Source organism: Rhea pennata, chromosome 1 (genome assembly GCF_028389875.1).
Source record: "Rhea pennata isolate bPtePen1 chromosome 1, bPtePen1.pri, whole genome shotgun sequence".
NCBI classification, from domain to species: domain Eukaryota; kingdom Metazoa; phylum Chordata; class Aves; order Rheiformes; family Rheidae; genus Rhea; species Rhea pennata.
This window is the reverse complement of record NC_084663.1, coordinates 215,282,817-215,296,770: the sequence shown is the minus strand read 5'-3', so window position 1 is coordinate 215,296,770 and position 13,954 is coordinate 215,282,817. Positions and strand designations below refer to the sequence as shown.

At 63.7% G+C, this 13,954-nt stretch overlaps 2 protein-coding genes across 2 annotated transcripts; both read right to left on the bottom strand.

Moving 5' to 3' along the window:
• Positions 1–8,875: 8,875 nt before the first annotated feature.
• Positions 8,876–9,591, bottom strand: KCNE3 (potassium voltage-gated channel subfamily E regulatory subunit 3). Its single transcript, XM_062586338.1, has 2 exons — positions 9,536–9,591; positions 8,876–9,251 (listed from the first exon to the last, which is right to left on the bottom strand). Exons 1-2 carry the CDS (start codon positions 9,589–9,591, stop codon positions 8,960–8,962), a joined length of 348 nt encoding a protein of 115 aa, XP_062442322.1. The 3' UTR covers positions 8,876–8,959.
• A 1,939-nt stretch (positions 9,592–11,530) lies between these two features.
• Positions 11,531–13,940, bottom strand: LIPT2 (lipoyl(octanoyl) transferase 2). Its single transcript, XM_062578564.1, has 2 exons — positions 13,474–13,940; positions 11,531–11,827 (listed from the first exon to the last, which is right to left on the bottom strand). The coding sequence occupies exons 1-2, from the start codon at positions 13,925–13,927 to the stop codon at positions 11,595–11,597; spliced, it is 687 nt and encodes a 228-aa protein (XP_062434548.1). The 5' UTR covers positions 13,928–13,940; the 3' UTR covers positions 11,531–11,594.
• Between the last annotated feature and the right edge of the window lie 14 nt (positions 13,941–13,954).

Genomic DNA, 13,954 nt, shown 5'->3' with positions numbered 1-13,954 from the left:
CGCGCCGCCGCGGCTCGACAACAACGCCGGCCCCGCCCCCTCGCGCCGGCTTCGCCAATCGCGGCGCCAGCGCCCTGGCCACGCCCCCCTCCCTTGTTGTTGGAGGGGGAGACTTCCCGCGGAGCTCCGCCCCCTCCGCGGCGCGCACACCACTCCCCACCGCCCCGGGCGCCGGCTCGCCGGCGGCCGTGCGGGTCGCGGTGCATGCTGGGAAGTGTAGTCCGCGAGCCGCCGGCCAGTGGCAGAGGGGAGTGGCGGGTGGAGCGGCCTGGACTACAACTCCCGGCAGACCTTGCGGTCGTTCCCCCCCCCCCCCGCCTGTGAGGGGCAGCTGCCAGGGCCGAGAAGGGGCAGTAGGTCTACCTCTCTCGCCGAGCGCTGTCTCAGGGTGTCCCAGCTTATCCCGTCGCATAACACCTTCCTACACTCCCCCCCCCCGGCCTCCCCATCGCCTTGACGGGCAAAAAACGTCGCCGGCCTCCTGGTGACACCCACGAGCAAATCCTCCAAATGGGCCCGGCTGCTTCCACGGTGCCTCCGTCGGGCTCCGGCTCAGCCCTGGCGCTGCCCCCTGCTCCCCTCGCAGCCCCCGGAGCGATGCCGAGGGCAACGCGGGGCCTTGGCTCGCCTCCGAAGGGGGAATGGAAACAGCCCTGGCCCTGGGGACCAACAGGCCTTCAAACGTGCTCCCGGGAGCAGCGGCGGATAAGCTGGAAGGAAAATCATCCCTCCCGACCTCCCCCTCCGCGTTAGCCCTGCCTCAACCCCAACTTAATTTCTTTAATTTCCTCTCCCGGATAGCTCATCCAGGCTCTCCCCCGGGCAAGCAGGCCGCCGCGATGATCCCGTCTCCGCGGCACATCCTCCAAGGGTTGCCATAGCGACCGGCAGCCCTGCAGCAGGATGCGCTCATCCCTGCATCCCGGGGAAGGAATGGCTGCGGGATGTGCTCATCCCCAAATCCCAGGGGAAGGAATGGCTGTAGGATGCGCTCATCCCCAAATCCCAGGGGAATGGATGGCTGTGGGATGCGCTCATCCCCACATCCCAGGGGGAATGGATGGCTGCGGGATGCGCTCATCCCCAAATCTCGGGGGAATGGATGGCTGCAGGATGTGCTCATCCCCAAATCCCAGGGGAATGGATGGCTGTGGGATGCGCTCATCCCCAAATCTCGGGGGAATGGATGGCTGCGGGATGCGCTCATCCCCAAATCCCAGGGGAATGGACAGCTGCGGGATGCGCTCATCCCCAAATCCCAGGGGGAATGGACGGCTGTGGGATGCGCTCATCCCCAAATCCCAGGGAATGGACGGCTGTGGGATGCGCTCATCCCCAAATCTCGGGGGAATGGATGGCTGCGGGATGCGCTCATCCCCAAATCCCAGGGGGAATGGATGGCTGTGGGATGTGCTCATCCCCACATCCCGGGAAGGGACAGCTGCAGGATGCGCTCATCCCCGCATCCCGGGAAGGGATGGCTGCTCCAGAGCCAAGAGAGTAGCTGGAGAGGAAGGCATGATGCAGGAGATGCAGGAGATGGCTGATATGAGGTTTTGGTGATGCAATTTGTTGGGAAGTGCAAATTATAGAAGGGAACAAGCTGCCATGTGAAGCTTTAAAAATCTCATTTTAGCACACTCTGCTCTTCCAAGGTCTCATGTCGATGGCTGGCAGGGACTGATTTCCTGGTTGGAAGCATGAAAAAATCCTTCTCCAGCCCCAAGGACTGACCTGGCAGGAGGAGATGAACATTTCAACTCCTCTGTTACACCAAAGTGCTGACAAAAGTCAGCAGAATGTAAGGAAAGAAGAAGGAAATAAATGGAAATAGTCTTCTATTATCACTGCAGGACTCCCTGCAGGTTGTTCCTGGCATAGAAGAGGAATAGGAATCTGGGCGCTGATAAAGCTGCTGCGAGGAAATCAGGCAAAAGAGGTGGATCAAATAGTCCGTGGGAGGGATGCTCCACCCCTAGGCCGTTTTGGGGGCCCGTCCGCTGGCAGTGGTGGTAGGAGAGCAAGCGAGGCCCTGCCTCATTTTCCCACAGAGAAAAATCCCTTTTAAAAGAAAATACCTGCTTAAAAAAAATACCTTTTCAAAGCTTGCTGAACAGGAGTGTTTCCTGAAAAAGACCCTGCAAGTAATTCGAAAGGCAATGAGGCGTGTTGCTAAAATTAAACTTTGTATTTCGATAGCTTCAATTTTTTACCTCGTTTTTCCTTTTTCTTTTCCGAATAGTGATTTTTCGGCCATCAGCGTAAGCCGGTCCAAGTTTTGCACTTGAAAGCTTGAGTAGATATCAGCGTTCCCTGACGATAATTTCCTTGAAGAAACTAACTACCGTTTGTAGATAAAAGACTCTCAGAGAAGATAAATGTCTTTGCTGCTTAGTTCAGAATCAGCTTCCCCGGGAATAACCTCAGCCTGGCAGGTCTGAAACTTCTTTCCGGGCTCTCACAGATGTCCCTAAAGTCAAGAAGTGACGATCCAGCTCCAATATTTCCTCGTGAGAGGACGTTGCTTAGCTAGCGCGGAGACGTTCCCTTGCATAAAGCAGACGGCAGGCAGCCGGAGCCACTCCAAAGCAGGGCAATCGTACAAAAAGAATACAGGTGATACGGCTTAGCTAGCGCTTGCAGGGGTTTGGCACGCCGAGATGGTTGTGCATTTGAGATGACAGCTAAGTCCAGCGTATTTAAGGGTTAAGGAGAATTATGGAAGCTGATGGTCCGTTGCAGGGGAGCTGGGCTGGGTCCCGTCTGCTCTCGTGCCCTTGCGAGCAAGGCAATAAGGAAGGAGCCGGCCGGGTCCTGCGCTGCCGCGCGTCGCGGCTCTCCCGCGCGTCCCCGTCGGCTCCGGTTTCCACCCAACTGTTCGCCCTGACCCAAGGTCCGAGGTGGGACCTTGGTGGGACGAGGTGGGACAGGGTCACCTGCAGCATGGCAGACAGGGCTGCATCCAGGCGGGCCTTGAAGATCTCCAGAGAAGGAGACTCCACCACCTCTGGGCAACCTGCTCCCGGGCTCCGTCACTCTCACAGGGAAACACGAGCCGGGTGACGGCACAGGGCTCGCCCCGGCCGGGGAGGAGAAGCGGGACCGGCCGCGAGCCGCCTGCTCTCCAGCCGGCTATAAAAAGAGCGTGTGTGCACACGCGGGCGTCGGGAGCAGTGTGTGCGCCTGCGCGCTCGGCCCGTGTTTTGGGGGGAAAGGCCCCGTTCTCTGCACCGCTGTGAAACCCAGAGTTTCTCCCGTGCAGCCTAATTGCATCTACGCAACGGCAGAGAGCTGTCCGTGCCCCCAGGATGAGCGTTTCCTTCTAATGTAGACAAGCTAATGGAGTTAATAGCGATTTGCTAATGATGCACAGCCCCGGTTTGGGATTTGCGGTTAAACAGCGCAGCGGTAGAGAGGAAATCCGTGCTCCTTGGCACGGTCACGTCTAGCCAGTCCGCCCAGTAAGGTTGGGTTTGCAGCGTCTCAGTATTGCACCCTTAACAACGATGCATATTTTTTAGAGATGCATGTAACATTTTTCCATGGAGGAATAGCAAAAGGCTCAGCGATATCACACAACATCGGAAATAAAACCCAGCTGAATAGTCGTGTGAGCATCCTCCAGCAAACCGATACCGCAGGCAAAATTTTCACCTGTGATGAACGGGATTAACTCCAGCGATTGCACAGAGCCGCCCACCTCTGCTCAGAGAGGCTCGGGGCCGAGCCACGTCCGTACGGCTCCGTTACGGCCAGGTTTTCCACGACGGTTTATTCCGGATCGTCTGCAAACAGCCCAGGGCTCCCATGGTATTCCCGGTTATTTTCCTGCCCTCTTGGTTTCTGCAGTGAGCAGGGTCATGCGAGATGAAGCCGAAGCTCTCGGCAGGCAATTTTCATGTCCTGACTTGGCAGCACCTCTTTTGTTTTATAATTTATTTATCCAGTGCCGGGGAATTTGGGCTCATCACCTCTTGGCATCCTCACGGTTTTGCTAAAATGCATTTCAGAGGCTCCCCCGACTAAGCACTTAATCTGGGGTTTAATCAGCTGCTGCGCGTGGAGGGTTACAGCATTTACGGCGGCTCAGCAGCGCAGTGGGTTAGTGTGCCAGGCTTTTGCCCGGATCAGCCACGTATCAAAGCCTCTGCTTTCCAAAACGGCAACCTTAACACAGACCTGGTTACTTTTAATCCTTCCCTCTAGGTATTAATAACCCGCGGGCGTGCTCTGCTGAGCAGTTGACCGCCCTGCCACATCCACGTGCAGAAAAGAGGTGGGAAGGGCCCATTTCCCCTGACGGGAGAGCAAGAAAGGTGCGAGGATCAGGTAAAAGTCTTTTCATCCCATTTTATCCGTTTAAGCATCCCTGAAGCACAGGGTAAACTCTGCAGAACTGAAATAATTTGCACCGAAAACCTTCAGGACGGAGGAGTACTTGAGGTCCTGGACAACCTGATGGTGCCTTGGTCTTGGCTGAGAAGTATTCCTTTCTCCTACCCAGTGCTGCACTCTCTCATGGGTATGTATACGGTAGCCAAGCTGAACTGAATCAACCCACATAAATATGTTATTTGGACAGTATAACCGTCCAGAGTGTTATTTTTATGACCAGCCTTCTGATAATGTCCTCATCACTTACCACCAGCATGTGCATATGCTCCCTCACCTGGGCTGGCCACAGGTCGCCCCTGCTCTTCTCCCAGATGGAGATAGCTGCTTCGTCTGCTCCCCAAAACTTCGCCTGCTCCCCAGACAGCTGGTCCCAGCACCCCACTGGCCTATATAGCTCCCTGATGCATTTTTCTCTTTTTTTGGTTTAAATCACTTCTTTTTCCATCCTTACTCTGAGCAACGACATCGTTCCAGCCATGACACCGCCAGACCATTGGCAGAGCAAGGTTTGCAGGGACAGGCTGTCTTTGGTTCCATGAGCTGATATATTTAGAAGAACTGTGTGTATTTTGGACACAGGAAGTTTCTGGCCTGAAGAAAGAGGCTTGTGCATCCAGAAGCAGCCCTACTCCCATACTAATGACCTCATCACGTCCCAGAAAATCACTTTAAGGTGACACAGGCAATGACCGACCCGCTGCCTCTGAGAAGGGCTGATGGAGTTACCTCTGCTCTCCCTCTGGAGGAGGATGGGCAATAACAAATAAGCAATGTCACTGCTAAAAAACACTCGCGTTTCCATAGGATGAAGTCTCCAGAGGGCTGCATGTGGCCTGGCCCAGCACCGGTACGGCTTCGGGTGGTGGTTTGTGCAGCTAGCAATTGCCATTTAATGTATGAGCAGCTTTCAGCCACCCCAGCTTTTCTGCCCCTCACTTTAGGCTTTTTACTGGTAGATTTATGCAAGGGACAAAGAGCTCAGCAGGTCTCTTAATAGCTAGCAGTCATTTAATTAACAAATAAACATTGCCCACTGATATCAACGTACCAAGCTTAACGATACCTAGCATCCTCCTAGGCAAACTCAGGAAGTGCGGGCTGGATGAGCAGTGAGGTGGATGGAGAACTGGCAGAGGGAAAGCTCAGAGGGTCGTACTCACTGGTGCAGAGAGTAGTTGGAGGAATTCCCATTCCTCCCTGCACGTAGGGAGGAACAACCCCATGCACCAGTACAAGCTGGGGGCTGACCTGCTGGAGAGCAGCTCTGCAGAGAAGGACCTGGGAGTGCTGGTGGATGACAGGTTGACCATGAGCCAGCAATGTGCCCTTGTGGCCAAGAGGCCAATGGTCTCCTGGGGTGCATTGGGAAGAGTGTTGTGAGCAGGTGGAGGGAGGTGATCCTGCCCCTCTCCTCAGCCCTGGGGAGGCCTCATCTCGAGTAGTGTGCCCAGTTCTGGGTTTCCCAGGACAACAGAGACATGGAGCTACTGGAGAGAGTCCAGCACAGGGCTACAAAGATGATGATAGGGCTGGAGCACCTGCCCTATGAGGAACGGCTGCAAGAGCTGGGCCTAGAGAAGAGAAGGCTGAAAGGGGGTTTTATCGCTGTGTACAAGTACCTGAAGGGAGGGTGTCAAGGTGATGGGGTCAGACTCTTTTCAGTGGTGCCAGTGATAAGACAAGAGGCAATGGCCACAAACTGAAACTCATGCAGGTCTCTTGTACTGAGGAGCCCAGAACTGGACAGTACTCCAGATGTGGCCTCCCCAGGGCTGAGGAGAGGAGAAAGGTCATCTTCCTGAACGTGGCTAATGGTCAAACAGCTGTCTACCAGGACTCCCAGGTCCTTCTCCACAGCTGCTTTCCGGAAGATCAGCCCCCAGCCTGTACTGGTGCCCAGGGTTATTCCTCCGTAGGGACAGGACTCTGCACTTGCCCTCGTTGAACCTCAGGAGGTTCCTCTCCACCCAGCTCTCCAGGTCTCTCTGAATGGCAGCACAGCCCTCAGGTGTGTCAGCCACAAAATCCTCCCAGCTTGGGATCATCAGTAAACTTGCTGAGGAGGCACTCTGTCCCCTCATCCAGGTCACTGATGAAGAAGTTGAACAGGATGGGACCCAGTACCGAGCCCTGAGAGACTCCACTAGCCACAGGCCTCCAACTGGATTCCATGCCACTGACGACGACCCTCTGAGCTCTGCCTTTCAGCCAGTTCTCAGTCCACCTCACTGTCCACTCGTCTAACCCACACCTCCTGAGCTTCTCTAGGAGGATGTTATGGGAGACAGTGTCAGAAGCCTTGCTGAAGTCAAGGTACACAACGTCCACTGCTCTCCCCTCACCTACCCAGCCAGTCATTCCATCGCAGAAGGCTTTCAGGTTCATTAAGCATGATGTCCCTTGGTGAATCCACGCAGACTACTCCCAACCACCTTCTTATCCTTCACATACTTACAGATGACATTCAGGATGAGCTGTTCCATCACCTTTCCAGGGATGGAGCTGAGGCTGACTGGCCTGTAATTCCCCAGGTCCTTCTGCTACAGCGCAGAGGATGCTCACCCAGCCTCAAACCTGTGCACTGACGGGGATGCTCATCCGATGTCCAACCACTGTAGTGCAGGAACATTTATCCAATGTTCAACCGCTGTAGTGCAGGGATGCTCGTTGGGCATGTCTACGCACAGCAGCGAGCTGTGAGCTCTCTCCCTTTCCCTTGCCCTGGCCTTTATAGTTCCCAGGAGAAACCGTCCGCCACGGGCTCCGTCCCCAGGAGCCCAGCCCGCCCTGGCCCAGCCGGCTGCCTGCTCCATCTCTGCCCGCCAGCACCCTTGGCCAGCGCTGGTTTCCCCCGAATCCTGACCCGCTCTCTTGCACTGGCAGCTCCCCATGTGCAGTCCTCTCCCTACCCCAGAGCAAAGTCTCCATCCCAAACCCTAAGCCCCGACGTGCCGGAGGCTCCCCGCACGGCTCGCTCAGCCTTTCCCGGCGTCCGCTGGCGCCTCTTGCAGAGCCCATCGCTTATCAGGCACCGTGTTACTACGAATTAACCCGGCACGTTTCTTATCAACACGCCCGGTAGCGAAGCAGTTCCCGGAACAAGCCGCCGCACGCCGGCCCCCGACGGCCGCGGCGCTGCGCCCACGGCTCCCGTTCAGGCAAGGTCAGCCTCCGAGTCCCGCGGCGACGACGTCTCGACGCCCTCCTCTAGGTCCAGGCGCGGCCGCTGCGCCCGAGGTCCTACCCGAGCTTCGCTGCTGCAGGCCCCCAGACCAAAAATCCTGGATAAATCCTGGAAAATGTTTTTCCCCCTAGCCCAGCTCCAACCCCCGGAGGTTTTCCTACCTGTTTGGAAGCTCCCATTAAGCTGGTTGCAGCTACAAAGCCGTTGCACGAGCCCGGTCTCCCGAGCGATGCGGCAGAAGGACGCGTTCGGCCGGCGGCGCTCGCTCGCCCGCGCCGGGACGGCTCTCGCAGAGCCGCCGCGGGGTCGCAGCTCCATTTAAAGCGGCTCTTTCCAGACCTTATTCAGCATGAAAACGCACGTGGTGGGACTCGCTGGGTCCGTGGAGAAGAAATCGGAGGGACGATGCTCACCGCTGGAGGCTTTCCCAGCATTCTCCCCCCTCCCGCCCCCTCCCGCAGGGGTCTTCTGTTTCGGGGAGAAGCAGCATTTTTGCAGCTTTTTAAGACGTGCCCTGCTGTAACAGAGTCACGCAAGCCGGAGGAGACGAGCGTCTCGGGGAGGGCGACGGCCCCGGAGGTGGAGGAAACCCGAGCCAAGGGAGCCCGGGAACACCCCGAGGAGCCGGCAGGCGCCGGGCCGGCCCGGCTCCTCCGCTTTATTTGCAGATCAAGCTCCCGCAGGGGTTTATTTTCTTTTCCCACCGCGACGACCGCAAAGCAAACAGGGCGCAGCCTCTCGGGAACCCGTCGCCCTTCACCGCTCTTCCCGCAGTGCCGACGCTCCCAGCCGTGCCCGAAAGAGAGCCCAAGAACGTCCCCTTCCCAGCCCCGGCGCCGTGGAAAACGCGCCGGAGACCCGTGGGACAAAAGGGCAAAGCTACAGCCGGCAGCGGGCGGCAGGAAGGAAGCAGGAAAGACTCCGACATCAGCGTCCCCGGAGCGCCGGGACTTCGGGGGACACGGAGCAGGACGCCTCCGGCCAGGCTTCGGCGATGCTCGGGGCCGGCGGCGGGGACCAAGGGGCTCCGGCGCCCGCGGCTCGCTCCATCCCCGGCCAGGCTGAAGCACGCCAAGGTGCCGAACGGCGCCGGCCGCCCGCTCGGAGAAGAAGCAGAGCCGAAGCCTCCGGAAAGCGCCAACTCCTTTAATTCCCGGCGAGAAAACGGCAGCCCAGCCCAGCTCTACAGCCACGAAGCCCGCGGCCTCCTTCGGCCGTCGGGCCGGGCGAATTTTCCCCCATTAAAGTGTCCCCCCCCCCAGCCCCAAGTCGGTCCCTGTCCCCATCCGCTCGCCGCGGGAGCGCGGTGCACTTCCCCGCGCAGCGCGTTTCCCCGCGCGGCGTTGGAGCCGCGCTCGACCGCGGACCTTCTCCGGGTCCTCAGATCATGGAGACCCGGTTCTTGATGTAGACGTGGTAGGGGTCGCTGTGCTTGTCCACCTTGCGGGAGCGCGTGTAGCCCAGGATGAGGCTGCCCACCGTGGCGGCGAAGAGCGTCATGACGAAGAGGATGTACATGTAGGCGTTGTCGTGGCGGCCCGGGCGGCCGCCGGCGTCGCGGGCCGCCGGCCGGTCGGAGCCGCAGGCGGCCGCGCCGGGCGCCGTCTGGTTGAGGGCGCGCAGCACGGCGTGCAGGCTCCGCTGCCACGTCGCCTCCATGCGCGCCCCGAGGCTGCGGGGAAGGCGAGGGGGCGTCCGCGGGCTGGGGCGCCTGGGGACCCCCCCGGGGGTGGGGGTAGGGGGGGTCCTTCCAACGCCTCCCGCGGTGCAAAGCAAGAGCAGGAGCAAGGTGGGGTTGGGAGGAAGGGGGGGGGTTGAGGCAGCCCCTTCCCCAGATTTCGGGGGTGAGGAGGGGGGATCGAAGCACCCCGAGGTTGGGGGCGTCCCGGAGGCCTTGTGCCGCGGGCCCCCCCGAGGGCTCCGAGGCGCCCCGAGGGGCCGGGGACGGTCACTCACCGGCCGGCGCCGCCCTCCGCTGCCGCCGCCGCGCCGAGCCGCGACTGCGGGAGCATCGCGGCGGCGGCGGCTCGGCCCTCGCCGGGGCCGGCCCGGGCCGCGCTGCCTCCTCCCCCTCGCGGGGCCGAGCCGCCGCCCGCCCGCCCCGGGGGGCCCCGCTGCTGCCTCCGCGGGGGGCCCCGCTGCCTCCCCGGGGGGTCCCGCAGCCTCCCCGGGGGGTCCCTCTGCCTCCGCGGGGGGGTTCCGCACCCACCCCGGGGGATCCCGCACCCAGCTCGGGGGGTCCCTCTGCCTCCCCGGGGGGTCCCGCAGCCTCCCCGGGGGGTGCCGCACCTGCCCCGAGGGGTCCCGCAGCCTCCGCGGGTGGTCTCGCTGCTGCCTCCGCGGGGGGCCCCGCTGCCTCCCCGGGGGGTCCCGCAGCCTCCCCGGGGGGTGCCGCACCTGCCCCGAGGGGTCCCGCAGCCTCCGCGGGTGGTCTCGCTGCTGCCTCCACGGGGGGCCCCGCAGCCTCCCCGGGGGGTCCCTCTGCCTCCGCGGGGGGGTTCCGCACCCACCCCGGGGGATCCCGCACCCAGCTCGGGGGGTCCCTCTGCCTCCCCGGGGGGTCCCGCAGCCTCCCCGGGGGGTGCCGCACCTGCCCCGAGGGGTCCCGCAGCCTCCTGGGGGGTCCTGCTCCTTCCCCAGGGGGGTCCCGCACCTGCCCCGGGGGGTCCCGCTGCTGCCCCGGGGGGGGGGGGTCTCACATTCGCCCTGAGGTGTCCCGCACCCTGCTCAGGGGTCCTGTATCCTCCCGGGGGGGTCCTGCTGCCTCCTTGCAGGTCCTGCTCCTCCCCCAGGGGGTCCAGCACCCACCCCGGGGGTCCCACTGCCTCCCGTCAGGTCCTGCTCCTGCCCCGGGGAGTCTCACACTCGCCCTGGGGTGTCCCGCACTCTACTCAAGGGTCCTATACCCTCCCGGGGGGTCCCACGGCCTTCCCGGGGGGTCCTGCAGCCACCTCGGGGCTCCTGCACCCTGCTCAGGGGTCCCACATCCTCCCCAGGGGAATCCCACTGCCTCCTGGGGGGGTCCCACACCCCACTGGGGGTGTCTGATACCCAGCTCAGGGCTCCTGCTGCCACTCTGAGGGTCTCACTGCCCCCCGGGGGCATCCTGCACAAACCCTGGGGGTCCCACACCCACCTCGGGGGTCCTGCACCCTGCTCAGGGGTCCCACAGCTGCCCCATGGAGGTCCTGCACCCTCCTCAGGGGGTCCTGCATCCACCCTGAGGAGTCCTGTACCCACCCCGGGGGTCCCACACACTACCCAGAGGTCCCGCATCCTCCCCAGAGGGGTCCTGCACCCACCTAGGAGGGTCTTGTATCCACATCGGGGTCCCCCAGCCACCCTGGGGGTCTCATTCCTGCCCCCTGGGGTTCTGCAGCCTCCTCAGGGGTCCCACACCCGCTCTGGGGGTCTCGCTCCTGCCCTGGCGTGTGCTGCACCCACCTCGGGGGTCCTGCACCCTGCTCAGGGGTCCCATATCCACCCAAGAGGTCACGCAACGACCCCAGGGGGGTCCTGCAGCTTCCTCAGGGGGTCCCAAATTCACCCTGATGGGTCCTGCACCCACCTCAGGGCTCCCACCCCCTGCTCAAGGGTCCCACATCCTCCCCACAGCCACTCGGGGGGGGGGGGTCCCGCACCCATCATAGGGGAACTGGCTGCCCAGGGAGGTTTCATACCCACTCAGGGGTCCCGCAGCTGCCCCGGGGGGGTCCCACAGCCTCCCCAGGGGTCTCACGGCCTCCCTGGGGGTCCCACATCCACTCTGGGACATCCCACACCCACCCTGGGGGTCCTGGAGGGGTCTGGGGGAAGGGGGGGGGGAAGAAGCCCCCGGAGCAGCACTGGTGCGTACAGCCCTTTCCCAGCGCCCGGCGCAAAGAGGTGCCCCAAGGCCCCGGTGACGGGCGCCCGAGGAAGAGGGACATGGAGGAAGTGGAACGGCTCCGGGACGTTTGGGCAACGGCAACGGCCGCCCCCGTTTATTGCCGGTCTCCGTCGGGGACGGTCAGCGCTACGGCGCCGGCTCCTCCGCGAAGACCAGGGTGCAGTCGAAGACCTCCTGGAAGGAGTCGAGGAAGGGCTCGAGGACGTCGGCGACGGCGACGTGCCTGCCCAGCTCGCGGCTCAGCGACGTGACGCCTTTGCCCTCCAGCCCGCAGGGCACGATGTGCTCGAACCACGTCAGGTCCGTGCAGCAGTTGAGCGCCAGCCCGTGCGACGTGATGTAGTTGCCGCAGTGCACGCCTGCGCGGGCGCCCGCGCGTCAGCCCGGCGCCCGCGCGCCGGCACCCGCTCCCGCCGGGGGAACCCGCAGCCCGACGGCACCGAGACGGCCCAAACCCGCACGGGCGCAGCGGGCAAGCAAGAGCCCCGTCCTTGGGTGCAACGGGACCCGGGGGTCAGGGCCTGGCGCTGTGGGTGCAATGGGACCTGGGGTCAGGACCTGGGGTGTGGGTGCAATGGGACCTGGGGGGCAGGGTCTGTGGGTGCAACAGGACCTGGGGGGCAGTGCCTGGTGCAGAGGGTGCAATGGGACCTGGGGGGCAGGACCTGGCGCTGTGGGTGCAATAGGACCTGGGGTCAGGACCTGGGGTGTGGGTGCAATGGGACCTGGGGGGCAGGGCCTGTGGGTGCAATAGGACCTGGGGGGCAGGGCCTGATGCAGAGGGTGCAATGGGACCTGGGGGGCAGGACCTGGCGCTGTGAGTGCAATGGGACCTGGGGTCAGGACCTGGGGTGTGGGTGCAATGGGACCTGGGGGGCAGAGCCTGTGGGTGCAATGGGACCTGGGGGGCAGGACCTGGCGCTGTGAGTGCAATGGGACCTGGGGTCAGGACCTGGGGTGTGGGTGCAATGGGACCTGGGGGGCAGGGTCTGTGGGTGCAACAGGACCTGGGGGGCAGTGCCTGGTGCAGAGGGTGCAATGGGACCTGGGGGGCAGGACCTGGCGCTGTGGGTGCAATAGGACCTGGGGTCAGGACCTGGGGTGTGGGTGCAATGGGACCTGGGGGGCAGGGCCTGTGGGTGCAATAGGACCTGGGGGGCAGTGCCTGATGCAGAGGGTGCAATGGGACCTGGGGGGCAGGACCTGGCGCTGTGGGTGCAACGGGACCTGGGGTCAGGACCTGGGGTGTGGGTGCAATGGGACCTGGGGGGCAGAGCCTGTGGGTGCAATGGGACCTGGGGGGCAGGGCCTGGTGCAGAGGGTGCAATGGGACCTGGAGGGGGCAGAGCCTGAGGTGTGGGTGCAATGGGGCCCCAGGGGCAGGGCCTGTGGGTGCAATGGGACATGAGGGGCAGGGCCTGGTGCTGTGGGAGCAATGGGGCCCTCGGTGCAGGGCCTGTGGGTGCAATGGGACCTGGGGTCAGGACCTGGGGTGTGTGTGCAATAAGACCTGGGGGGCAGGGCCTGTGGGTGCAATGGGACCTGGGGGGCAGGGCCTGGTGCTGCGGGTGCAATGGGGCCCTCGGTGCAGGGCCTGTGGGTGCAATGGGCCCTGGGGGGCAGGGCCTGGCGCTGTGCGTGCAGTGGGGCCCCGGGACCGATCCCGGGCTGGGATCGCGGCCTCTCCCCGTGCACGTCCCGTCCCTCCCCCCCCCCCGGGCGGATGTTCCTCCCGGTGCAGTAACCCCCCTCCCCGCCGGTGCAGGCTCTCCCCGCCTCCGTGCGATCCCCCCCCCCCCACACACACACCCACCCACCCCCGGTGCAACCCCCCCCCCCCGCCCGCACCCCCCAGGCCCGGTGCAGCTCCGCCCCCGGTGCAAATCCCTCCCCCGAAGCGCGGTGCAACGCCGTCCGCGGTGCAATCCCCGCGCCCGGTTCCCGGTGCAACCCCCCCCCCCCCCCCCCCCCCCCCACCACCACCACCACCACCCCGGGCGCTCACCGATGGCGCAGAGCTTGGAGTCGCCGAGCCACACGCCGGTGTAGGGCGGCGGGAGGGCGCGGGCGGCGGCGAGGCCCAGGCGGCGGCAGAGCCCGAGCGCCGCGGCCTGCAGCGCCGCCACGTAGGCGCGCAGCGGCAGGCGCCGGCGGCGCAGGTCGAGCACGGGCAGCGCCAGCAGCTGCCCGGGCCCGTGGAAGGTGAGGAGCCCCCCGCGGCGCGCCGCCGCCAGCGCCGCCCCCCGCGCCCGCAGCCGCGCCGCCGCCGCCGCCGCCGGCGCCCCGCGCAGCCCCCACGCGTACACGGGCGCCGCCGGCTCGCTCAGCACCAGCCCCTCGGCCGCCGCCGCGCCCGCCCGCGCCGCCCGCGCCGCCGCCACGCAGCGCTCCTGCGCCCGCAGCGCCTCGCCGTAGGGCCGCAGCCCCAGGCGCAGCACCCGCACGGCCGCCCGCGACATCCCGCCCGCCGCCGCCGCCGCCGCCGG